The following is a 25,362-nucleotide window of genomic DNA, read 5'->3' as shown; positions in this document are numbered from 1 at the left end:
ATCCCCAAAATTCGGAATACCCAAAAATAGGCCTAGGGGCAAAATCGTAATTTTTCAGTCCTTGGCCGAATTTTCATTTTTCGACCATACTAACCCCAAATATCATTGGCCACACTAAAATGACGTCATCCTCGTAAAAATAGTCGCGCACGACCCCGAAAATCGACATCCAAGTCCGGATCCAATTTCACGATCAAAATCGCCTAATCTCAATTTTAGGGTCTCTCACTAACGGGCGGCTGTTTAGGGATTACGCGTATCGACCTAGGGTTATTCGAGTCATGGCGACCTCGATCGTCACCGAAGGTCGACTCATGATCGAGTTCTTAGGTCCACGTACATTTCCCTAGGTAGTCATTCCCTAAAGGTTAGTATCCCGAGAATGATCAGTTCCGGGCGAGACTTACTAAAATGAAATGAGAAATAACATCTATTTCATTGATTCCGGAAATAGGTCGAAATTCAGGATGTTACAGTAAAGATATCGGATCATTTTTTTAATTATTTCAACTTAATATTGGATAATTGTTGTGCCTAAATATTGCAATAATCTTTAATTTAATGGGTTATTTTTTATATTATCGTAATCTTCAATTGGTAATCTTCATGGATTGCACGTGTGGATTAGGTAAGTTTTTATCTTTGGTTGGGATAACTGTCACGTTTCAAAAATATAAAAAAAAATCCAAAAAAATTGCTGGATAGATTAGGTTGATTTCATTATCTAGAATAGATTGCATGCTAGGATAATATCTAGTTAAGATAATTATCTATTAAAAATAGGATTTAACTTAGATTATCTCCTAGCTTAAATTAGATAATATCTTGTTCTAGATAGTTCATTTTCGTTAATTTTTAATTCCGAATTCTAATAAAAGATACCAAAAAAATATCATATGCGTGTCATATAGTTTGAACTTAGGAAAATTGTATGTCATGTAGATTAGACTTTATTTTAAGATAAAAGAAAACCCCAAAAATTGTTTGTTAGTGATGTTTGATTTTCAATTTCTTTCTTGCTATTTATTGCTTTGCTTTTTCTTGAGTGTTACATTAATGATTGTGCATCCGCATGAACACTTCATATGTTAGTGGATAGATTCAAAATCAATTCAAGCTGCCTGCAAAATATATTTTTGAATAAAAGAAAAAAAGTACTCAAAGGGCATTAGAGTAATCTAACGTAATCAAGTCCCCGAATTCATAATTTCTGGTTCGTAAGAGTAAAGTAAATCTCCCAATACTTTACTTGAGTTTCTAATCGACCCACTAATAAATGGATTAATGACGACTCTAAACTAAAATGATTTGCATGTTAATAACTCGAACCATAAGTCGTGAATTGATAGGGGCTTGGAAGAGCCCGAGTTAAGTCTATGTTTAATAATCCATTAGCCAAACCCCTAGGTGGTGCAACCGTAAGGGTAGGTTGCAACAAATCGACACAAGTTTGCTCGAGTTTCCTCAACTGTCACTCGTTACTCACAATTTTGGGCTCCTCAGCTCACGGTTTTTATGGCTTTTCATGGCTAGAGAGAGTTGAGGGAGATGAAGACTAGAAAATGAGCTTGAAAATGACGAAATGAGAGAGATGAGTTTAGAGAGAGAATCTTGAATCCCTTTACATAGTGGCCGGCCAAGCCGGTTGTTATAGTTTTAGCCAATATCCACCGATTCAAATCCCTAGTGTCCATTGGTCTTTGTCCAACATTTCAATCCTTCATCCATTGAGTCTTTGTTTGACCCTTGTCAATCAAGTTACAATGTCAATCAAGCCTCATCATGTCTCATCAAAGGCATTCAAAAAGCATACGGCCAGCCCCTAAGTTGGGGGATCCTGTTAGCCACTAAAATCAATCAACTTGGGTCCTGGGTCAGGCTTGGGCAAATTGCCTAGTGGCACTGAAACGGCCACTACACAGCGGTCGTTCGTCCATCTTGACTGAAATCCGGAGTGGAGTAGATATAGATTGTGTAAAATATTCAGGCCAAACGAATATCGGGAAGTCCTACTTCGATGGCCTTAAATCACTATTTTTTGGACTACTCCCCTGATGTAGGGATTAGCCGACACCTTGGATTAATGCGAATTTGGGAAACTACACCTTGGAATTAGCTACGAGCCATATACCATTAGAAAAAGTAAACTCAAAGACGCTCATTGTGATACATAATTTGCAATTTTTGAAGTTCGTTTGGGCCTTGAATCAAGCAAGAGAAGCTAAGCCAAATTTATCGATAAAAAGGTTGAGTCCAACTGTGGTTTCGAAGGGTTCGTGAGCTTTGGCACCTTTGTTGATCAAAGTTCTTGCCTCCAAGTCTAATATCCTAAATTAGACTGTCTGTAGTTTCTACGTGCAAAAGAAATACAATGAGAAATGTAAATGCATGATGATGCAATATGGATGTTTTCAGTTAGGGGTTGAATTTCTTTGTTATCGGCTAATTCAATTCCTAACCTTTGCGAAATGCATTTGTGATCCCTGACTCTTGCCATAGGGTCCAAGATACTAAGATCGCAATGTCCCTTGTTTCTAGTTGCAAAGATGTGCAAATAGAAATGTCAATGCAAGATGGTGCGGGATCGTTGTTTTTGGGCATAAAAACACCACAAATGTCTTAATTTTCGTACAGCATTCACTTGAGTACCATTATTTTTTTTTTCGGCCGCTTAAGTGCCACAACTTATAAAAGTACGTTCACTTGAGTGTCATATCTTTTAATTGATCGCTTAAATGCCAAATTTTGTTTAAAACATTCACCTAAGTGCCGAAAATCTAACTTGGCGTAGCATTTGTGGTGAAAGTGTTTAGAGAATTATGGTACTCAAGTGATCGGTTGAAAAGTTATATGACACTCAAGTGATCGGAAAAAATATTATAGTATTCAAGTGAACGCCGTACATAAGTTATGATACTTAAGTGATTAAAAAAACTGTTATGACACTCAAGTGAGCAGCGTATAAAAATTATAACACTTATGGTGTCTTTTTCCCTTATTTTTGCTTGGGGGTCAAATTCTACCATTTGAAAGAGGATTTGATCCTTAAAAATTTCAAATGCATAAATGATCTTTTAAACGAATATTTAACTATCAACAGTTGCCTCTTTGACGGGAACCACACGTGGCACCGAAATTCCACAAAAAGACAACTATGGATGCAACTGGGAATGTTGAGATGGAAAACACTTTTATATGCAAACAGGGTAGATTTAATCCCCACGCGTATAGACGTTCAGAACTTTTGTGCGTCCATGCACCTGTAAAACTATCCTACTAGAGAGCTAGCAACTCAGATTCCCTCACAATCTATATATTTACGTCATTATTACACATACAAGTGCAACAAAAGATTGCGTATGCATATGAGAATTTTATGTTCTTTCAACCATAGTAATGGTGATGGTATTCATGGACCGAATGCTTCCTTCTTGTGATTGGACTTTGTGAACCGGTGAGCTTGGAAATATAAATAGCGGTTGCTTCGGCTGTGCAAGATTGGACTCCCCATTCAGCATCAGAACCACGGCCGACATGTTGGGTCTATCTATGGCATGGTCTTGCGTACAGAGAAGCCCTAACTGAATGCATCTCATTACTTCTGACATCGAAAATGCGTCAGCAATGGCTGCATCCATCAGGTCCAATCCTCTGCCTTCACACCACAAGTGCCAAGCCTGTAACAAATGGTCGATTGTCAGATTATTTCAAGGATTACCCATGGCTGGAAACTGAAATGGAGGTATATAGTTCGAAGTTAGATCTCGCACTTACATAAGCGAGGAGATTGAGATGCTGCCCGGGTAATCTAAACTTGTGTTCTTCTTGCTACTGATAATCTCCAATAGCAGTACTCCAAAGCTATAAACATCAGATTTCTCTGAAAATGTCCCACCCATGGCATACTCAGGAGACAATTAGCCACTGCAGACAAAATATCATAAGTGGATGGCTCCTGAAGTACAGTTCAAACAAAAAATGATAGACTAAAGGATCATGACATGAGAGGTGAGAAAATTGGAGGGTGATAAACTTCCAACTTGACGCGTACTATATTTCTCATATCTTTTAGCATTTGCATGCAGCGCTGCTCTATAATTACCTCGGAGCGAACTGACATATTGGAACCATTGGATTTAGAGGGAAGAGTTTTCTCGATAATAGTAAAGCAACAGTAGGAACATGTATGAAGGGAAAGGTGAGCGCATTTTACTGCTAATAAGCTTTCAAGGTGATGTATCACCTCATGAGTAAGAAAGCTTACAATGTCCCCACAACTTTGTGAGTATTTACCAAAACTTGAGTGCCTTCAAACATCCACGCCAGCCTAAAATCAGAAATCTTGGGATTCATCTTTTCATCCAAGAGAATGTTGCTCACTTTGAAATCTCGATATATGACCCTAAGGCAAGAATCACAGTGGAGGTAGAGCAGCCCTCTTGCGACCCCTTGGATAATGCGGAAGCGTATGCTCCAGCTAAGTTTTTTCTTCTCTTTTGAATCTAAAAAAGGTTGCAAACAGAAGAAATGTCTAGTTTCAGTGCCGGATTTTGTTGAAAGCAGAGATAAGTTCTTCAAAGAGTGAGACAAACCAAAAAGGAAGGCGTCCAAGCTCTTGTTCGTCAAGTACTCATACACAAGAATCTTTTCTTCTCCTTCAGTGCAGCAACCGAGGAGTCTCACCAGATTTCGGTGTTGAAGTTTGGATATTAGAAGGATCTCATTCTTGAACTCTGCTATGCCTTGGCCTGAGCTGCTCGAAAGTCTCTTCACTGCTATCTCCTTACCATCGTTCAGTTTTCCCTATTTCAAAACGAACATAACTATCAGATCTTGGATGATCTCTTTATTTCCCTCAGAGAATGTTTTCTTTTACCTTATAAACCGGGCCAAACCCTCTCCGCCCGAGTCTGTTTTTCGGATCGAAGTTGTCTGTCACGAGGCGTATGCTGTCAAAATCATAAACCATCAATTCCGATGCATCATCTTCCTTCATTTGCTCTTTCCATGCAGTTTTCCTTGGCAGTTCTTCTGATCTGATGGCTTCAGCCACTGACCTAAAGAGCCTTGAGATTGTCATTTTCCTAAATTTCGCTGCATTTTAAAGATAGAACAAAATCAACTTAAGATAAGCATGAGAACATGAGAAGCAGAGCAGTGTTTCTATAGTAGTAACCGCCCAGCTTCTGAAGCCATGGTTTTACCATTAATTCAAGATTCTTATATTGCAGTTAGTGCAAAATCACCCTTAAGACAGTAACAAACCGTACATCTTTTATTACCTCTCCACTTTGAAAGACAACAGACTGAAATACCAGCTCCAAATAAGATGATGCCAGAAATAGTACTTAGGCTAATGATAAGTTTTGTCCGCGTAGGTACACCTGAACCTGGGAAAATATATTATAAGAACCACAGGCAGTGCAAAACCAAAGGCATATTAATTCAACCTTTTCAACCTGTATTCGCACCCGCACATGCATCCACAAGTCGAATAAATAGATCTTCGCCACCCGTGGAGAATTGCTGAGTATCTAGCAGGTCTTTACTCCAAGCCATACATCTTATAGCATTCACATAAGAAAAGGCCAAGCACGAGCAGTTTGCTAGGCACCAACTTTGACATCCTTCCGCATCATTTATCAATAAATAATAAGCGGAATCAGGCAATTTCATTTGTTCCATTTTCCAGAACATATCTTTTTCGACAGTCGTTGAAGCTGCTGTACTTGCGGATTTTTGACAATTCAATTCCATTTCCCTAAGGCACCCTCTGGTCCAGTTTCCTCTGTTCCATTCTTCATCTGATCTTGGTTTAAAACCTTTTAAGCATCTACAAATAGGTGAACTAGACGAGTTGCAAACTCCAAAGGGGCCACATATTCCATAAATTTCACATGGGTTAGTTGGTGCCGGTGCCTTCCAGGTTGTAAACCAGCTAGCGTCCCAAAAAACCACCTCTAGAGATCCTTCGGATGAGATGAAACCATATCCAAAGATGGAGTTGTTGTAATTATTGAAGGTATAATATGATGTTCCCTCGACATTATCTTGCTGGACACTATAGTATGGGTTGTCCACGTTCAATATTCCGATGAACCTGGTTTTATCCCACTGTCCGCTTCTCCAGTAAGGACTTGATCCATTCCAAGTGAAAAGCTGAGGCGGTGTCTCCGGTGTCAATCCTAGGACAAAGCTTCCGAATGAGGGATCATCTTCACCTTTCCAGGAAATCAAGTTTCGTTTCGTTCCTGTTTTCACGTTTACACCGATCTTCATGTTTGGCAGGAGAGTGTCGGTTGGCTCATCAAAGCTTTCCCACATTATATTCGCATTCCTGTCTTGAAGAACAAGGTTTCCAAAGTCTGAAAGCACTGCTGCAGAATAATTCGACTTTGCCGTGACATTAGTAGACCACACAGTGTTTTGTTGCCCATCAAGAAGCTTCAGATTTCCATCTTCGCCAATTATTAAACTCGCAGATTGATCTGTGTGTCCAAGTGGCTTGCCCCTGTTGGCCACCCAGACAACTTTGGAGGGAGTCATGGTCTTGTACCATATTCCTACATGCTGCTTTGCTGATCCATTAGGCGTGAAGAACCCGAGCTCAAAGATTTGCCTACTAGAGACAAGGGTCTGGTTTTGAACCAGTGGACTTGATGCAGTTATGCTGTAAATTGTGCCGCTTTGAAGTGCTTGAAGCAGGGAGAAGGCGAGCAAAGAACACAAGTGCAGAGTCATTGGACTAATGTGGAACAGATTCAACAAGTATTTGTGAAAAATGCCTTGCAAAACTTCACCTCTTATAAGCAAATCAAAAAGGATAAACACGGATTCGCCAAAATGACACAACCAGTGCCATAACTTTTGTTTCATGCTCACTTTAGTGTTGCAAATTTTAATTCGATCACTTAAGTGCCATTACTTTAAAAGACGTCAAGTTTATTTGAGTATTGCTGGAACGTCCGATGTGACATTAATTTAATATAAAACCGTCAGACGTGGCGCACTGGGGAAATGATATCGTCTAAGCATTTAGCTATTTCCTTGACCTAAATCGACGAATTAAGGCTAAATCCAGCTCAAACCCTAATCCCAAATTAGGTCCAATGTTGGCGAGTCTTTATCCTGTGGGTGCCGCAAAAGGATGCCATGTAGTGAAGGCGCTGGATGTGGCACTGCTGCAGATTCTCAAGGGCTACCACAGTGGCAATCCTTCAAATTTGTGGTAATGTAGCTTTCTTCCCATGGGCATTGGACTGGAATTTTGGATGTGATATCGGAGATTTTCGCTTTGAGGCCAGTAGCGCTCAGGGCCGTGGATAATGGGGTGTGAAGGAGGCTCGTGGCGATATCCTTCCTCTTGTTTTCTGAGCAACCACATTGGACATCAATTTGGGGCAAGGAAAGGCTAAACCACGTTTCTACAAGCTTTTAATGATATCATTTTTCTGATGACCCACAATGAACGATTTATATTAATTAATACCATGTCGAATTTTTTGGTAAAAGCATTGGAGTCATTCAAGTGAACGATTTCTATAGACATATGATAATCAAGTGATGGATTAAAAAGTTATTGTACCAAAGTGAGCGGTGTACGAAAGTAATGGCATTTGTAATGTATTTTTCTCCACAGAATTACTACAAAGCAGGGCCTATGAACCAACCTTATAGTGTGTCGACTCTCTTTGAGTTTGCTTCAAATAGGTTCATTTTATAGAATAAATTAGTTTCCAGTTGGGCATCACAGAATGCCGACATTCCATTGGGATGTAGATTTTTTATGACCAGAAGTGTTTCGTTTGGCAATAGTAAAATGGTTTCGCACGTAATATTTGGGTCCTCCTAACCAATAGAAGCATTTGCGGCTTTTTTTCCCTTTTTTCCTTATAGAAAAATGTGGATATCAAGATACTAAGGAGTTAGGAAATTGAAGTCATCTGCTGAAATTCTATGTGTCCACTCTTACTGTTGTATACAAGAATAGGGTGATGACTGGCTATACGGCTCTTAATATTCGTCCTGAGCCGGCAAAGCTAAAACCACATGATATTATGTCGTAAGTATATATAGACAAGTTTGTGATATTGTAGACTTCTTGGCAATATAAAGTTGCTAAGGACTTACAGAAAGGAAAACAATCATCTGTATTATTCAAGTCTTTTATTCTCCTTGAATTGCTTCTTCCATATTCAAAATACTTAGATTTAGGATGGGGTTGATACTTCACAAATTTTGCTGATTGTGTTTGGCTCAAAGTAAGCTTATTGCGGAATTATATTTTCATTTTAGTTACTTTGACAGCTACCCTTCTTTCTTTCTTTCTATTGTTTAACTTGAAAACGAATTGTTGACTGTCGCAGCTCATCTCAACAAGAGGCATCATCTGAAATAGGAAAAATAATATTATAAGTGTCATAACTTTTTAATCGATCATTTTTCTTGTCATAAAGATGTTCGTTTAAGTGACTATGGTAATTTCTATTATCGGAGAATCTGACGTGACATTAATTTAATATAAAATCATCCGACAGGACTCGCTGGGTAAGTAATATCATCATAAGGGCAAAAGTACACCACAAGTGCCATAACTTGTGTACGGCGATCACTTTGGTGCCATAACTTTTTTTCGGATCACTTTGGTGCCAAGTCGGAAGAAAATAGATCACTTTAGTGCCAATTTGGCCGGAAATCCGACGTGGTATTTTTTATTAATTTTTGACGCCGACGTGGCTCGCTGGAGGCTGAGTCAGCGTGTACAGTCAGCATTTTTTATTTTAAATAAATTTTTTCAGCGTGTACAGTCAGCATTTTTTATTTTAAATATTTTTTTTCCTTTTTTTTTCTTCTTTCCTTTTTCTTTTCTTTTCTTTTTTTTCTTTTCTGCCCTCGCCGGCAGGTTGCCGGTGGTCGGCAAGCCACCGGCGAAGCCCGGGAAGGGCTGGGTGAGGGCGGCCTTTCCCATGGCCGGCGAGGGGCGGCCGACCCTCGCCGGCCCGGGCGAGTTTGCCCCTCACCGGCCCGGGCGAGGGCTGCGCTCGCTAGCTAACGCCGGCGAGGGTCGCCCACGCCCGACTTCGGCGAGGGCGACCCTCGCCCGCCCAAGCGAGGGCTTCCTCGCCCGACGCCGGCGAGGGTCGCCCTCGCCGAGATCCGGCGAGGTCGACCCTCGCCGGCGTCGGGGCGACCCTCGCCGGCGTCGGGCGACCCTCGCCGGCGTCGGGCGAGGGTGACCCTTGCCTACAGGCGGGGAGGGTTGCCCTCGCCGGATGCGCGAGGGCGACCTCACTGCGTCGGGTGAGGAAGCCCTCGCCGAGCGAGTGAGGGTCGCCCTCGCCCGGGTCGGGCGTGGGCGACCCTCGCCCGACGCCGGCGAGGGTCGCCCTCGCCGGTGTCGGCGTGGGCAGCCTTCGCCTTGGCCGGCGAGGGCGGCCTCGCCCGCCGCCGGCGAGGTCGGCCACCCTCGCCGGCCATGGGCAAGGCCGCCCTCGCCTAGCCCTTCCCGGGCTTCGCCGGTGGCCGGCCGGCGAGGGGAGAAAAGAAAATAAAGAAAAGAAAAGAAAAAGGAAAAAGAAGAAAAAAAAAAGGAAAAAAAATATTTAAAAAAAAAATTGTTGACTGTACACGCTGACTCAGTCTCCGGAGAGCCACGTCGGCGTCAAAAATTAATAAAAAATCCCACGTCGGATTTCCGGCCAAATTGGCACTAAAGTGATCTCTTTTCCTCCGACTTGGCACCAAAGTAATCCGAAAAAAAGTTATGGCACCAAAGTGATCGCCGTACACAAGTTATGGCACTTGTGGTGTACTTTTGCCTCATCATAATCGTGTAGAAAGGACTCTGTTTGACCCTTTCATTGCACCAAATTGACAAGCAACTGAATGCTCAAGAAATTAAGATGAAAGACATCACCACAAGCCCACCGAACACCGTATTCCGCACGACCCTGAGTGCTGCTACTCAAGATCGCAGCCTCAAATGGAAAATCTCCAATGTTAATACACATAATACCAGTATATCCCACAGAGAAAGCTATGTTACCACAAATCAAAAGGATTTCCATCGTGGCGAGCCTTGAGGACCACCTGCCACGCCTTCACGCCAAGGATGTCCTTTGGCGGCACTTGTAGGACAAAGACTATCCGCTGTTGGACCTAATTTAGGGATGGGGTTAGGGTTTGAGTTGGTCTTAGCCCCAATTCGTCAATTTGGGGTAAGAAAGGGCTAAATGACTCGTTTTTGCAGGCTTTTGATAACATCATTTCCCTGACCAGCCATATCGGACAGTTTTATATTAAATTATTGACATGTCATAAGATTTTTCAGCCAATGAAATCGTTGACATTACTCAAGTGAATGTTCTTTGAAAGTTATGATACTTAAGTCATAAGTTAAACATATACGGCACCCTGTACAAGAATTATGGCACTTATGATGTTTTCTTCTTTTTTTTTTTAAGAAGTTCACTGTTGACACCTATTTTTAATTTGCCCAAAATTAATTGCACAAAATTTAGGAGTTAATTTTCTTTAATTCCTAAAACAAAAATATTTCAATTTAAATGCATTGCATATAGAAATTAGGTACATTTGCACTAATAGAGTCTATTATAGAGTTTAATTAAAAAAAAAAAAAATCGAGTCGGGCCGGGTCGGAGCTGGGCCGACCCGGCCCATTTCTTTTTTCCTTTTTCCCCCCGGGCCCGCCCCTTTTCCTTTTCTTTTTTCCCCTTCGTGCGGGCCTGGCCCGCTTTCCTTTTCTTTTCTTCTTTCCCCCCCCCCCGCAGCTGGGGCCCTTCTCCTTCCTTCTCCCCCCGTCTCTCTCGCTACCCTATTCGCCTCTGCTCACCGACGGCAGCGTGACGCACGGCGGCGCTGCTCCTCGCCGTCGCTATCCGGCCAGAGGAAGGCCGGATGAGCACGCCGACGGGACTGGCATTAATTGCCAGTCCCGTCCTCCCCGTTGTCCCGGCTTCCCCTTATCTCCTCCTCCCTCTCAGCTCGCTATTCCTCTCTGCCCCGTCTCAGACCTGCTCCGCCCCTGCTCTGCACCGGCCTGCAAATGGCCACGAAAGTCGTGGCGTGGCGTAGGCCGGTGCAGGCCGTCGTCACGCCGATGCAGAGAGGCAGAGAGTGCACCGTCGTCGCCGGCTATAAATAGCCAGAGAGAGAGAGAGAGGGCCGGTCGGCCGTTTTGAGATATAGAGAGAAAAATAGAGAAAGGGGGAGACGGAGTGAAACAGAAGAAACTGAGAGCTCTTCCGGCGGCCACCGCGCCTCAGCCATCCATCCCCACCGCCGAGCCGACGGCGGCGATACACAGAGAGAGAGAGAGCCCCCGGTCGGTGAAACAGTGAGAGAGAGTGAGAATAGAGAGAGAGAGAGAGACAGAGCAAACCGAGTGTTCGTCGGAGCAAGAAGGAGAACCAGCAGTGTCATCGTCGCCCACAGAGCAGCCGGAAGGCCACCCAGACGCGCCATCGACCGGTGAGCCCCCGGCCGAGAAGCCCCTCTATTTTCCCCTGTTTTTAAGCGCGGTTAGGCCGGGACTCGTGCCGGCCGTTTCGCGTGAATCTCGGCCCATACTGTCGTCAGTCCCGATCCCTAGTCGCCATCGGAGGTGAACCCAAGCCGCCGGAGTCGACCGGATCGCCGGAGGAGGTCGGAATCCCTCGTTTTTCCACGCACCCGCCAGGCGTTCGACGAAATGCCTCAACCAGGCTGGTTTTTGTTTCATCACCGGCCGGCGAACGGTGGTCCGATGGCGGCTCAGGTGAGTGGCACAGCCCACAGGCGGTCCTAGTTGGGCGATTTGGGGGCGGCGCTGGCCTGGGTCAGCCGGCGGACAGCCAATTTTGGCCTCTCCGGCGCCCCCCTCCCCGCGGGTCTGTATGTTCGGGTCGGACTCGACCCGAATCAACAGATCCGACCCGGGTCAACGCACGGGTCGGATCCGTTGACTCGGGTCGGTTTCGATCGACCCGGATTAACAGATCCGACCCGGGTCAACGCCCGTGTCAGATCCGTTGACCCGGGTCGGTTCCGACCCGATCCGGATTGACCGATCCGACTCGGGTCAACGCTCGGGTCGGATCCGTTGACCTGGGTCAACGCCCGGGTCGGATCCGTTGACCCGGGTCGGTTCCGACCCGATCCGGATCCGCAACCCGACCCGTTTTTTCATTATTTTATTATTATTATTTTTTAAATTATTATTTTTTAAAAATTTTTTTATTAAACAAAATTTTAAAAAAAAAATTTTTAAGAAAATTTTTTTTCCTTTTTTTTTTTTAAAAAAATTTGTGTGATATATTCTAAATGTTTAATTTATTGTAGTATTATTATGCATATCTTTGTCTTGTTTAAATTAAACAAGCCTGAGATTGCGCGGTAATATTTTGCATGTTATTTTTATTATCGCTGTATTATTATGCATGTTTTTTTAATACAATCGCATGAGTTGTGTTTTGAATGTCATCTGACTTAGTTAAGGTTAAAACCTTAGGCTGCATGAATTGTTGTGTTCTTGACTGCTGATCGTTTCTGATTATGCACTCGCTTGATCACCTCACATGTTAGGAGAAAGGTCTTAAAATCAATCCAAATTGTCTGACAAATGTTTTCAGAAAAGAACAGGGTAAAAAAGTACCGAAAGGGCATTAGTTATCTAACTAGTGTAACCAAGTCCCCGAACTCGGTTAATCTCTGGTTCGTAGGAATAGGGTGATTCTCCCATCACCCTATTTGGGTTTCTAATCGACCCACCTCAAATCGATTAGTGGCGACTCCTTGATATAAACCACTTACATGTTAAAAACTTAAACCCTAAGTCGCGATATGGTATGGGCTTGGGAGAGCCCGAGTTAAGTCCCGAACCTAGACTTAGGACGTACCAGGCGAGCCCCCCTTTTTTACATGTTGTTTAAAAAAGGGCTCGGGAGTTCGGTCGCGACAGACTGGCGACTCCACTGGGGACTTGCATTTTTTAAAGTGGACTTAGGCCAAGAAAATTTTATCCTGTTCAAAATGATTATTGTTTGGCAGCAAGGACTCCAGGTACGATACTGACATTAAGGTGTTATTTGTTCTTGCAGGTTCGAATTGATTGTTTATAATTTGTTGTGCATGCTTTAATGATTTAGCACCACACCGTTGCACACACAACCACGCTGCCGGACCTGGGCCGCGATAGGGCATTTTAGGATGGTGTTAAGAAAGATACGACCTCGAACGCGAGCCCGCGATGTAGAGGTTGCCTTTCTTTTCCCCGAAATTTATTTCTAAAAATCGTAAAGAAGTATCTTTAGCCGTTATCTGCGTGACTATAAGATATTCCTTTCGATTTGGCCGAGGTTAAAAGGACTTGACACCAACGCGAGTCTGCGACGGTCAGGCACCCTTTTAATTTCATTTTGCTGAGCCAGTCTAGATAGAAATCGAACCTCACTCCTCATGTGTATGTCGTTGTGATTGCCATAGTTCAAGGAAAGGTATATATTCTGTCCCTTTTCATTTTATTATCCAGCGTACTTATTTATTTGATTTGTTTTTTTTTAGGCCACCCGTTGATTGCATTCTATACACGATGGGAAGAGCTGATGTCCAATTTGTCCCCACTCCTAAAAAAGAGCTTCTGGCATGGTGGGACTAACGAGACGAGGGATACGCTTATTGCGGAGCTTATCCGTGAAAATAAGCGACTCCGAGAGACTATATCTTCACCATCGTTTATAGAATGAGCATCCGGGAATGGCGCCATTTTTGTTAAAAGCCCTGTCTTTTATATTTCCGTGTATTTATATTTAGGGGTTTTGATTATCTCCTGTAAAAATGTTTATGGGTTGTACAAATGTCAATATAACTCGGGCCGTTTTTTATGCTTTAAATAAAATTTTTTGCCCCTTAATGACACCATCGCGGCCTTCGGCCCAGTGGTATCCGGGGATGTAGCGTCACGGTCCGAGGCGACCGGGGTTCGAACCCCGGGGACGCCGCCTGTAATGTTTTTTTTTTTTTTTGGTAAAGGTAAGAGTTTGTATTACTTTTCTGAATCACCAAATACAAGGAAATGACAAGAGAAAACCCCGAATCCCGAATCTACATGAAGTCCGAAAGAGGGGGGGCACTCAACAAGGCAAAAACGAAAAACTAACAACCAACAATGCTAGGTACAAGATAGAGAAACTACACAACCAAATTATGAAAAAATGGAAGGTGAGAGTTCCCAGTTCCTTTGGAGTCGCCTATTTGTAGGTGTGTCAGCAATTTTCCCTAAGGATAGAGCTTTATCCTTCACCAGCTTGAGCCGCCTGTAATGTTAATATTAATAAAAACCCTTTTTGCTTATTTTTTCTTTGCAAATAAAGAAAATATGCAATAATAATATGACTAAGTCATAGAATGATTCTTTATTGGGCATTATACTCATTCATATACGCGTTTTCGCAGGTAGTTACAAAAAATGGCCGAAGAAAACGTCCGCCTCAATAACATGGAAGATGAGATGAAAATGGTCCTCAATGCGATCCAAAATCTCACAAAGCAGGTGGAATCCATTCATGGCAAGCTCACACCTACGCCTGCAGCAGTTGAGGTGGTGTTATCACCACCGTCTACCGGAAAAGACAAAGCCTCCGCCAGCGACAATAAAATGCCCCCGCTAGAGGACGATCCGCTTCCCCTTGCTGTCAGGAAGCCTGAATTCGAAGCTGTACCAATGACAGAACAGGACAAACGCCTTGCAAAGGTCGAGGAGATGCTGAAACAGCTACAAGGCCCGCAGAATGCTGTACCACTTGACCTGTCTATATACAAACGGGTCAAAATACCAGAAAAGTTCAAGATGCCGGATTTCGAGAAGTATGATGGTACCTCGTGCCCTAGACACCATTTACACATGTATCATGTGCGGATGACCCAGTACGTTGATAATGAACCCCTCATGATTCAGACCTTTCAAGCGAGTTTGACGGGGCCAGCCCTGACATGGTATATGTCGAAGGATGTGGATACTTTTAAGTCTTGGGATGATGCCGCTGATGCATTCCTCAAGCATTATCAATTCAACCTCGACGTCACCTTTACTCGTGACGATCTGGAACGCACTGAAAAGAAGAAGAGTGAGTCCTTCAAAGAGTATGCCACCAGATGGAGAAACTTGGCCGCCCAGATTACTCCACAACTCACTGATCATGAACAAGTGAAATTGTTCATAAAGTCTCTTCCATATGAATACAGACACCGCCTGGTTGGTGCCACTGCTGAATCCCTTAATCGTCTTGTTCCTGTGGGTGAACGAATCGAAATGGGATTGCGTGAGGGGTGGTTTACAGACCCCACTTCCACAAGCAAGAAACTCGGCATGAAGAAGGAGAAAGAACCCCTGACAAATGCGGATGTTGCATACACCCAAACCGTTCGTCCTTCCCTAATGATTCAGATGAGCAGTGGACAGCAACCGGCCTCAGGCCGCAAGCCGCCCCAAAGGCGAAATAACAAAAAGCAGTTCACGCCACTCCCTTTGCCTATGTTTCAGATCCTGCCTATTCTCCTGGAAAAGAGGTTGCTTGCTAAAGAGCCAAAGCGTGAAAATCCTGAGCGTTTCCCCAACTACGATCCCTCCAAGGCATGTGACTATCATTTGGGTGAAATGGGACATTCCGTCAATGACTGTGCTGTCTTGAAAAATAAGGTCCAGAAATTGCTGGATGCAAAGATGTTTTCATTCCGCAACGCACCACCCAATCAAGCAGGAGGCACGGATGTCGTCATTGAGTAAACTGAAGACTCAATTTTCCTCCTTTAGAATAGAGGCATATTTAATAGTTTGAATCCTCCTATGCGGGAGCTTTTCTTGCTTTCTAAAGTCCCAGTTGTTTTCTAAGATTCCCAGTTTTCTGAATTTGTAATTATGCTTGGAATTTTAGTATTGTAATTTCCATTCCAACAAATGTAATTCGCCTGAACTATTCAAAAGAATTACAAATGTTTTGTTTTGAGGGCCTGAGGAAGTATTCCAAATCGGCCCGTTGATGATATTCAGCCACGAAAAGGAAAGTGTTCTGAGGCCCGGGCTTCCTCATGCTTCCTTGTCTCTAAGCTTTTGAAAATAAAACAAACGTTTTATCATTTTTCAAAAGGAACGAAAAAGAACGGTGGTGAAAAAGCATGCATGCTCATAACCCTGTTTGTCTTTCTAACTCGCTCACTTCGTGTCTCAGAGCATACTCCCTTTTGATTTATTATTACGAAAGGGACATTTGGAAATGACACAAACTGAAGAGCACATCAGACCCTAGTGATGCTAGCGGACCAACTCATCTGATAGGGGCAGTCCGAGCGAAGATCATCCAATCTTCAAATGAAGCATGGGGCAAATCTCATTATTACCAGTGGGTGATATCAGCCCCAGAGAGTCAAAGAGAATGCTGAGCATTCCGTGACTCCATGATGAGCGAAACATCATTTCGTACAAAAGTCGGGGGCAGATCAAGAAAAGATTACCCCTTTTGAAAGAAAAAGGTATGTCTTATTCCTTAACAAATTTTGGAAATGACATTCCATCCCTTTTCTTTTGCAGATAATGAACTGGGGAACATGACTCTGACGTGCTAGCGAGCCGGATAGAGCACCAATGTCGGGACCTCTCGAATGAAACATGACGAAGAAGTGCTTAATTGGAAGAGTAGACTAGGGGGCATGCGATCTCCCAGTCCATCAAAAATGGTGTATTTCGTTCCTAAAGTTCATCCACTTTAGCATAGAAATGACATATCTTTTCCTTTTACATAGGACAAAATTGAGTAAAGAACACTCATGGTACAAGCAGCTGAAAAGGACTTTGCATATGACAAAATGGCGTCAAGGCAGATCCTGACAACCACAGAAGTCTCGATGGTAGTCATGCCCATGTTCGTCAAAGACCTTTAAAGTAGAGATTAGCTTTGCTGCGAAGATCCCCATGCAAGCAATTGCACATACCTCGTGCATGTCGGGAATCATATGATTCCCGAGAAACTCCCGACGTCACGGAGCCGCATTGACACAAAGATCCGCCGACAATAGAACCCTCTATTCGGGAGCACCCCTAATTATAGAGGATTTCATTCGAGCTTCGAGACCGAGAATATGGAGGAGCAGACTGAGACAGAGAATGCTTAACAAAGTAAAGAAGAGAAAAGACTCTGCTAGCTTTGAAGGCAAAATGGAAGAAGGGTAATTTGTATCGTTCTCAATTTACCCTCAATCCTCTCATTTCTAACATAAGCTCTTGTTTTTGTCAGAAGGGAATTATCAACATCCGAGGAAACTCAAGGAGTTGTCAATTTAATTTCAAATGAAGGGAATCACGAAGGGTAATGTTGTATCGTTCCCAATTCCTGTTCTTCAAAGATCCGTTCATTAACACGGCCTTTCTTATTGCCTTGCAGATTTGCCTCGTCGCTACTGCAGCATAGGTAAGTATCTCCTTCCCTTAAAACTCTTTTTTAAGAGTTGAATGAATCAAAAGAAAGGAAACATGTTAAAGCAAACAAACGCTTAACCTTCCTCTAAGTGCATCGCATGCCTTTTGGAAAGAATTTTGCATGGTAATTTTACCTGTTTAATTCACCAATTCCCTGTGAAAATTTTGACAATTCGACGAATGGTGTCGAACTGCTCCGATGTATTGAACGAGGTATGTCAGGATGATGAGAGGCAATCCTTAGCCTATACACATTCTCAAGTACCAAACCCATGTAAGATGAGCGAAAAGGTTCCACTTTTACAAGGTAAAGGGGTTTCTCGCATAAGGTACGGTAGCCAAAATGACGAGAGGCAATTCATTTCTCTCCCCCATACACTACTGTTGATCCTTTGCTTGACTATTTTTGAGCCCATACACTCGGAGGTTCCTTTCAAATTACCCCTGTCAAGAACCACCCCACATTGGGACAGCTTGAGGTAAACCAGCATCACAGGGAGAATTCAAATTCAGAGGGAGCAAGAGGAGCGTCCCTCCCTTTCGATCACCGCTCCCGTGGCTTCGGCCTCGTCGTCTCCACGGGTCCGGCGGTCCTCGACAGAGTCTTCCAAGACAAGCACACCATCGACGGCCGGACAGTCGAGGCTAAGAGGGCTTTGTCAAGAGAGAAGCAGCAAACTAAAGCTTGTCCAAAATGCCAACATCTTATTGATAACAGTGATGAGCAAGACAAGAAGGATGAGGAGTTTGTAATATCTAAAATTTTCTATGATCATCAGTCAAGCTCTCGCACAAGGTGAAAAGATGAATAGAAATTTTCTTGCTCTCATTTGCATTAATCTTTGAGTGTTTTTATTGCAGATGAACTCTCACAATAATTTAAGTGCCCTAGGATGACGAAGAGCGGTTCTTCTTCTATCCCATACACTCATATCCCTTGCTAGCCCAATTGAGCCGGCGATTTCATTTCGTACCAACCTAGTTGGTGATCATCCCCTACACCGGGGCAAGGCAAAAGTCACCACAGCTTGAGCATCAGGGTCCAAAGTACCGAATCAAGATGAAGACTCCAAGAGCCTAATAACATTGTTCTGCTTAAACTTGTTTAGGCTAGTCCTGACAACACCAAAAGAGGAGAAAAAAAAATGCTGAAAACTAGGGGCATGAAAAACCAGTGTGCCTGGTAAAAGCAAGGCTAATGCCCATGAATAAAAAAACAAAGAAAAGAAAAAGGAGAAGAAGAAAAACGATGAAAAAGACGACCCCAAAGGGTTAAACTTGAGTTCTTCTTCGATACAAATTCCTACTTTAGGAACTCTGTCTTGACAAAGATCTGTCACATGATAGATGAAGACAACCCTTTTCTTGAGAAAGCAATTGGAACAGAGATAGAATGGTATCCAGGAAAATGCTTGACGCAGAAGCTCCTCAAGAAAAAGTTGTCAAAGAAGCTAAAACACGGGATTACCCAGGGAGTTTTCCAAAAGAGTCCCGACGGTGGAGAAGAAGGCTGGTGACAACGCTAAGATGATCACCAATTCTCACCCTTACACACATTTTTGAGCCCAATGATCCTTTCGTTTCTCAACTTGTGAACCAAGCCCACGTTACATCCCTCATGAAGTCTCTTCTGACTGGGGCACTTGATTTAACGTGGAATTTCAAATGTTTATAAACAACGCTCGAGGAAGTGCGAGCAAGACTATTTCTATCTCGTTTTGCAGGGTTCTTGACTTGTAAACCCGGAGATGATTGCAGAATATTTTCTTTCATGGCCTTGACTCGGACAGTCTCCTTCGTTAAGCCATTGACCAAGCCTACATTACGACCCTGAAGAAGACCTCTCAGATTGGCAGCGTCGTACCGCTTGCGAGAAAACTCATACCCTTGCGGATGTGATAATGGTCAGATTGAGTGTTTTCGATATTCCCGCATTAATGGACGGGACAAATAGCCCTTTTCAATGAGAGCGAGTGGAAAGTCCTTTCTGACTGAGGATCCCTCGTTCGGCATCTCGAGAAGTCCACATCCCAAGCGAAAATTGTCTTGATTGACCCTCGGTGGATGTTTGGTGATGCAAACATGGTAAAATCATCATGCATGAACTTTCAAATACACATCCTGGGATAGCCTAGCTTGTCTATCCTCGATGAATGCATGCATGTTTGCGCTAACCCTCTTTGACAGGTAAAATATCCTCAAAGACTCAAAGAACATATGACCTTTGGAGCGTCTCCAAAGATGTCACAAAAAATTTCTTCCGCTCCCCAAGTGGAATTGACACAGCATGCTTTTGCTGCTCAGAGTTCTAATCCCCAGTGATAGAACACGAAAATTCGGGCGCTGGAGAAGCCCTCATTATCATCACAAAAGAGATGCCCTGAAAAAGGTCGGGTATTCAGCAGATGATACATCAAACCTCCGGGTAAGAAATCCCAGGTATTTCATCAGATTTCTTTTCAAACTACCCAGAAGGTAAACGGGATGTTTCTTTGAAAAAGAAAAGCATCTTGACTAGTTGGTCAAGATATTTCATACGATATTCAAGAATAGCCTCAGTTGTCTATTTCTCCGATGAATACGTATGTCTTTGCACAAAAAAACTTGTCTGACAGGAAACACGCCCTTAAGAGGCAGGAACGTGCCCATGTAAGTACATTTTACCCATGCCTGATTCCAAAAATTCATGTACCTACGATTGTTATGGTACCCTCTGAACATTGAATTGACCCATTTGTTCACTCTCTGAACATCGGATTGACCCCGTTGTTCACCCTCTGAACATCGGATTGACCCCGTTGTTCACCCTCTGAACATCGGATTGACCCCGTTGTTCACTTTCCTGAGCATGGAACTGACTCCCTCTGTTCACATCAAATCCTCGGGCGAGGACCCCCAGGTGCTCATTGTTTGAGTCTTTTCAAGACCTGCTGGCAAGGACCCACCAGGCAAACCAACAAATCCTCGGGCGAAGACCCCCAGGTGCTCATCGTTTGAGCCTTTTCAAGCCCTGCTGGCGAGGACCCACCAGGCAAACCAACAAATCCTCGGGCGAGGACCCCCAGGTGCTCATCGTTTGAGCCTTTTCAAGACCTGCTGGCGAGGACCCACCAGGCAAACAATCAAATCCTCGGGCGAGGACCCCCAGGTGCTCATCGTTTGAGCCTTTTCAAGACCTGCTGGCGAGGACCCACCAGGCAAACCGTCAAACCCTCGGGCGAGGATCCCCAAGTACTTTGACAAACAAAATCCAGTCAGTCAAGGCGACCGAAGAAAGGTTCGGGTCCTAGACAAACAAAATCCAGTCAGTCAAGGCGACCGAAGAAAGGTTCGGGTCCTAGACAGACCAAATGAAATCCAGTCAAGGCGACCGAAGAAAGGTTCGGGTCCTAGGCAAGCGATTTCCCCAGTCGAGGCAACCGAAGGTAGATTCGGGTCCGAGACAAATGAAATCCAGTCAAGGCGACCGAAGAAAGGTTCGGGTCCTAAGCAAGTGATTTCCCCAGTCAAGGCGACCGAAGAAAGGTTCGGGTCCTAGGCAAAAGCAATTCCCGTCAAGGCGACCGAAGATAGGTTCGGGTCCTAGACAAACCATTTTTTTCGTCAAGGCGACGGAAGACAGGTTCGGGTCCTCGACACACAATATCAACTATCTGGAATTACTCTACCCTTCGGCAAGGTAAGTAGCCCCAGGTATGTTTTCATTTGCTTTAGCACGCATCATCTTATATCGCATCATAAAAATGGGACTCCGGTCTCGCCAAAAATAACATTCATTGAACATGCATGGGCCAAATTTAGGTGCCATTTTATCTTTGAACGTAACCTCTGCGAGCTCAATCTCTGCGAGCTCACCTTCAAAGAGGGGCAGCTGTTGACACCTATTTTTAATTTGCCCAAAATTAATTGCACAAAATTTAGGAGTTAATTTTCTTTAATTCCTAAAACAAAAATATTTCAATTTAAATGCATTGCATATAGAAATTAGGTACATTTGCACTAATAGAGTCTATTATAGAGTTTAATTTAAAAAAAAAAAATCGAGTCGGGCCGGGTCGGAGCTGGGCCGACCCGGCCCATTTCTTTTGTCCTTTTTCCCCCCGGGCCCGGCCCCTTTTCCTTTTCTTTTTTCCCCTTCGCGCGGGCCCGGCCCGCTTTCCTTTTCTTTTCTTCTTTTCCCCCCCCGCAGCTGGGCCTGGCCCGGCCCAGCCCTTCTCCTTCCTTCTCCCCCTGTCGCTCTCGCTGCCCTGTTCGCCTCTGCTCACCGACGGCAGCGTGACGCACGGCGGCGCCGCTCCTCACCGTCGCTATCCGGCCAGAGGAAGGCCGAACGAGCACGCCGACGGGACTGGCATTAATTGCCAGTCCCGTCCTCCCCGTTTTCCTGGCTTCCCCTTATCTCCTCCTCCCTCTCAGCTCGCTATTCCTCTCTGCCCCGTCTTAGACTGCTTCTGCCCCCTTGCCCGCACCGCTGCAAATGGCCACGAAAGTCGTGGCGTGGCGTAGGCCGGTGCAGGCCGTCGTCACGCCGATGCAGAGAGGCAGAGAGTGCACCGTCGTCGCCGGCTATAAATAGCCAGAGAGAGAGAGAGAGGGCCGGTCGGCCGTTTTGAGATATAGAGAGAAAAACAGAGAAAGGGGGAGACGGAGCGAAACAGAAGAAACTGAGAGCTCTTCCGGCGGCCACCGCGCCTCAGCCATCCATCCCCGCCGCCGAGCCGACGGCGGCGATACAGAGAGAGAGAGAGAGCCTCCGGTCGGCGAAACAGTGAGAGAGAGAACAGAGAGAGAGTGAGAATAGAGAGAGAGAGAGAGACAGAGCAAACCGAGTGTTCGTCGGAGCAAGAAGGAGAACCAGCAGTGTCGTCGTCGCCCACAGAGCAGCCGGAAGGCCACCCAGACGCGCCGTCGACCGGTGAGCCCCCGGCCGAGAAGCCCCTCTGTTTTCCCCTGTTTTTTAGCGCGGTTAGGCCGGGACTCGCGCCGGCAGTTTCGCACGAATCTCTGCCCATACCGTCGTCGGTCCCGATCCCTAGTCGCCGTCGGAGGTGAACCCAAGCCGCCGGAGTCGACCGGATCGCCGGAGGAGGTCGGACTCCCTCGTTGTTCCACGCACCCGCCAGGCGTTCGACGAAATGCCTCAACCAGGCTGGTTTTTGTTTCATCGCCGGCCGGCGAACGGTGGTCCGATGGCGGCTCAGGTGAGTGGCACAGCCCACAGGCGGTCCTAGTCGGGCGATTTGGGGGCGGCGCTGGCCTGGGTCAGCCGGCGGACGGCCAATTTTGGCCTCTCCGGCGCCCCCCTCCCCGCGGGTCTGTATGTTCGGGTCGGACTCGACCCGAATCAACAGATCCGACCCGGGGCAACGCACTGGTCGGATCCGTTGACTCAGGTCGGTTCCGACCGACCCGGATTAACAGATCCGACCCGGGTCAACGCCCAGGTCGGATCAATTGACCCGGGTCGGTTCCGACCCGATCCGGATTGACCGATCCGACCCGAGTCAACGCCCGGGTCGGATCCGTTGACCCGGGTCGGTTCCGACCCGGTCCGGATCCGCGACCCGACCCGTTTTCATTATTTTATTATTAATTTTTTTAAAATTATTATTTTTAAAATTTTTTTTTATTAAACAAAATTTGTAAAAAAAAAAATTTTTTAAGAAATTTTTTTTTTCCGTATTATTTTTTTTTCCTTAAAAAAAATAAAAAAATTATTTTTTAAAATTATTTTTTTGTGATATATTCTAAATGTTTAATTTATTGTAGTATTATTATGCATATCTTTGTCTTGTTTAAATTAAACAAGCCTGATATTGCGCGGTAATATTTTGCATGTTATTTTTATTATCGCTGTATTATTATGCATGTTTTTTTAATACAATCGCATGAGTTGTGTTTTGAATGTCATCTGACTTAGTTAAGGTTAGAACCTTAGGCTGCATGAATTGTTGTGTTCTTGACTGCTGATCGTTTCTGATTATGCACTCGCTTGATCACCTCACATGTTAGGAGAAAGGTCTTAAAATCAATCCAAATTGTCTGACAAATGTTTTCAGAAAAGAACAGGGTAAAAAGGTACCGAAAGGGCATTAGTTATCTAACTAGTGTAACCAAGTCCCCGAACTCGGTTAATCTCTGGTTCGTAGGAATAGGGTGATTCTCCCATCACCCTATTTGGGTTTCTAATCGACCCACCCCAAATCGATTAGTGGCGACTCCTTGATATAAACCACTTGCATGTTAAAAACTTAAACCCTAAGTCGCGATATGGTATGGGCTTGGGAGAGCCCGAGTTAAGTCCCGAACCTAGACTTAGCACGTACCAGGCGAGCCCCCCTTTTTTGCATGTTGTTTAAAAAAGGGCTTGGGAGTTCGGTCGCGACATTCACTCCACTTTATTAAACTATAAATTAGGATAAGTAGTTCACCGGAAAAAAATATTGGACAGATCTTTCTGTTACAGCGGAAGACGAATAACAAAAACAAACACGTACCTTTATGTCTGGTCACGGGAGCAGGAGGAGATGGAATGTCAGACAGCGGAGGCACTAGGGCCGCCACGGCCGAGGCATTATAAAATGGGTACAGCTCGAACCTCATGCTGCAGCTCGGAGTGAGCGTCCTCCCACCTTGCTTCCCCTGAGGGAGGCCTGCGATTGCCGTCCGTAGGCACGTGTTGCACTTCGACACCGTCAAGTCTGGAGTGCACTGCACGAGCATGTAGAGCTTCTGCAAGCTTGTGAAGTTCGCCTCCGCGACTGCGACTTTCTTCCCCGACTTGCGGACCGAAGCCCTCCCGGTGATGTCATCCATGGTCTCACCGAGGACTTGCATGAACCGGGTTGGATTGGTGATGTTCCCAGTGTGGTACATCGTGAGAGAAGGTACTTGTTCCATGACCGAGGAGATGGATCCGTCAGAGTACCTCAACATACATTCATCGTACCAGATCACAGAGACTTGCCGGTTGGGGCATCTTTCGAGTATATCCTGTTTTCCAGTGGCCATACAGTCATTGCACGTGGCGGGATCGACATCACCATGGCAGAGGAAGAGCCCGTAGACCTGGTTGGGAGGGTTTTGGCCGCAAGTGGCATTGGCGAAGCCATCGGCGCTGTCAGTGGCGGCGGAGGAGAGGGAAGAGAGGAGGGTGTTGAGGTTGGATTCGTAGGTGGAGTTGGGAGTGAAGAGGGTGGTGTTTGGGCAGTCGTGCCATAGAAACGTGGGTGCTGATTCAGTACCTACAAAACTTATGAAGAAGAACAGGAGAGAGAGGGAGATAGCAAAGCAAGAACTCATCTTTATGTTGATAAATCCCCTGGTCTTGCTGCACGGGCACGGAATCATGGGAAGAAGAAGAGCCATGATCTCCTCTCCTATACATTTTTGTCGTGGGAACTATTCCAAAAATTTGTTACTTGTATTTAATGGAATCTAACACTGACCGCCAAATCTGGTAAAAAATTGCGAAAAAAAAATTGTGATAGTGAAAGCGATCTAAAATATGGGGTTAGCCTATTATATCCTTAATAATTATACCCGTTGGATTGCCAATATTTTTCTTTGTCAGATGTTCAATTGGTGGTAATCCAACGGCTACAATTGCAAGCAAGGTCCTGCTTAGTGGAATCACAGTAGTAATCTAATGAATTGGAAATTGACAGATAACAAATTCTGTTCATCAGAGTGCATTGCTAATAATATCGAAGAGAAATATTGGAATATAGACTTTTTCTATTAAAGGCAGGTGGCAAGTATTTGTTTTGGGACCCGCTGTTCTTACTGTTTCTTAACGTAGGATTGATACAACCTATTAGATTAAGCCTACGCGATAACTTGTTGTGCACCATGTAGTCTACACGATGATATGTAAATGATGGATGACATAAAAT

At 44.6% G+C, this 25,362-nt stretch overlaps 1 protein-coding gene across 1 annotated transcript; it reads right to left on the bottom strand.

The window, feature by feature from the left end:
* Positions 1 to 3,535: 3,535 nt before the first annotated feature.
* LOC115665030 (G-type lectin S-receptor-like serine/threonine-protein kinase At1g61480) lies at positions 3,536 to 24,841 on the bottom strand. Its single transcript, XM_056315983.1, has 8 exons — positions 23,965 to 24,841; positions 5,460 to 6,695; positions 5,283 to 5,390; positions 4,877 to 5,094; positions 4,593 to 4,803; positions 4,265 to 4,502; positions 3,775 to 3,924; positions 3,536 to 3,677 (listed from the first exon to the last, which is right to left on the bottom strand). Exons 1-7 carry the CDS (start codon positions 24,833 to 24,835, stop codon positions 3,918 to 3,920), a joined length of 2,889 nt encoding a protein of 962 aa, XP_056171958.1. The 5' UTR covers positions 24,836 to 24,841; the 3' UTR covers positions 3,536 to 3,677; positions 3,775 to 3,917.
* Positions 24,842 to 25,362: the final 521 nt, after the last annotated feature.

Source organism: Syzygium oleosum, unplaced genomic scaffold (assembly GCF_021117445.2).
Source record: "Syzygium oleosum isolate NSW1041296 unplaced genomic scaffold, Sole_v2.1 Sole_v2.11, whole genome shotgun sequence".
In the NCBI taxonomy this organism is placed as follows: domain Eukaryota; kingdom Viridiplantae; phylum Streptophyta; class Magnoliopsida; order Myrtales; family Myrtaceae; genus Syzygium; species Syzygium oleosum.
The sequence above is the reverse complement of the archived record's forward strand: the minus strand, read 5'-3'. Positions and strand labels throughout refer to the sequence as shown.

Excerpts from the sequence above, each read along its gene's own strand:
- LOC115665030 (XM_056315983.1), bottom strand. The coding sequence starts at position 24,835 with ATGGCTCTTCTTCTTCCCATGATTCCGTGCCCGTGCAGCAAGACCAGG. Across the intron at positions 5,095-5,282 it reads TTGTCTTTCAAAGTGGAGAG|CGAAATTTAGGAAAATGACA; the intron begins GTAATAAAAGAT and ends TTTAAAATGCAG. Across the intron at positions 4,503-4,592 it reads CTTGGACGCCTTCCTTTTTG|ATTCAAAAGAGAAGAAAAAA; the intron begins GTTTGTCTCACT and ends AACCTTTTTTAG.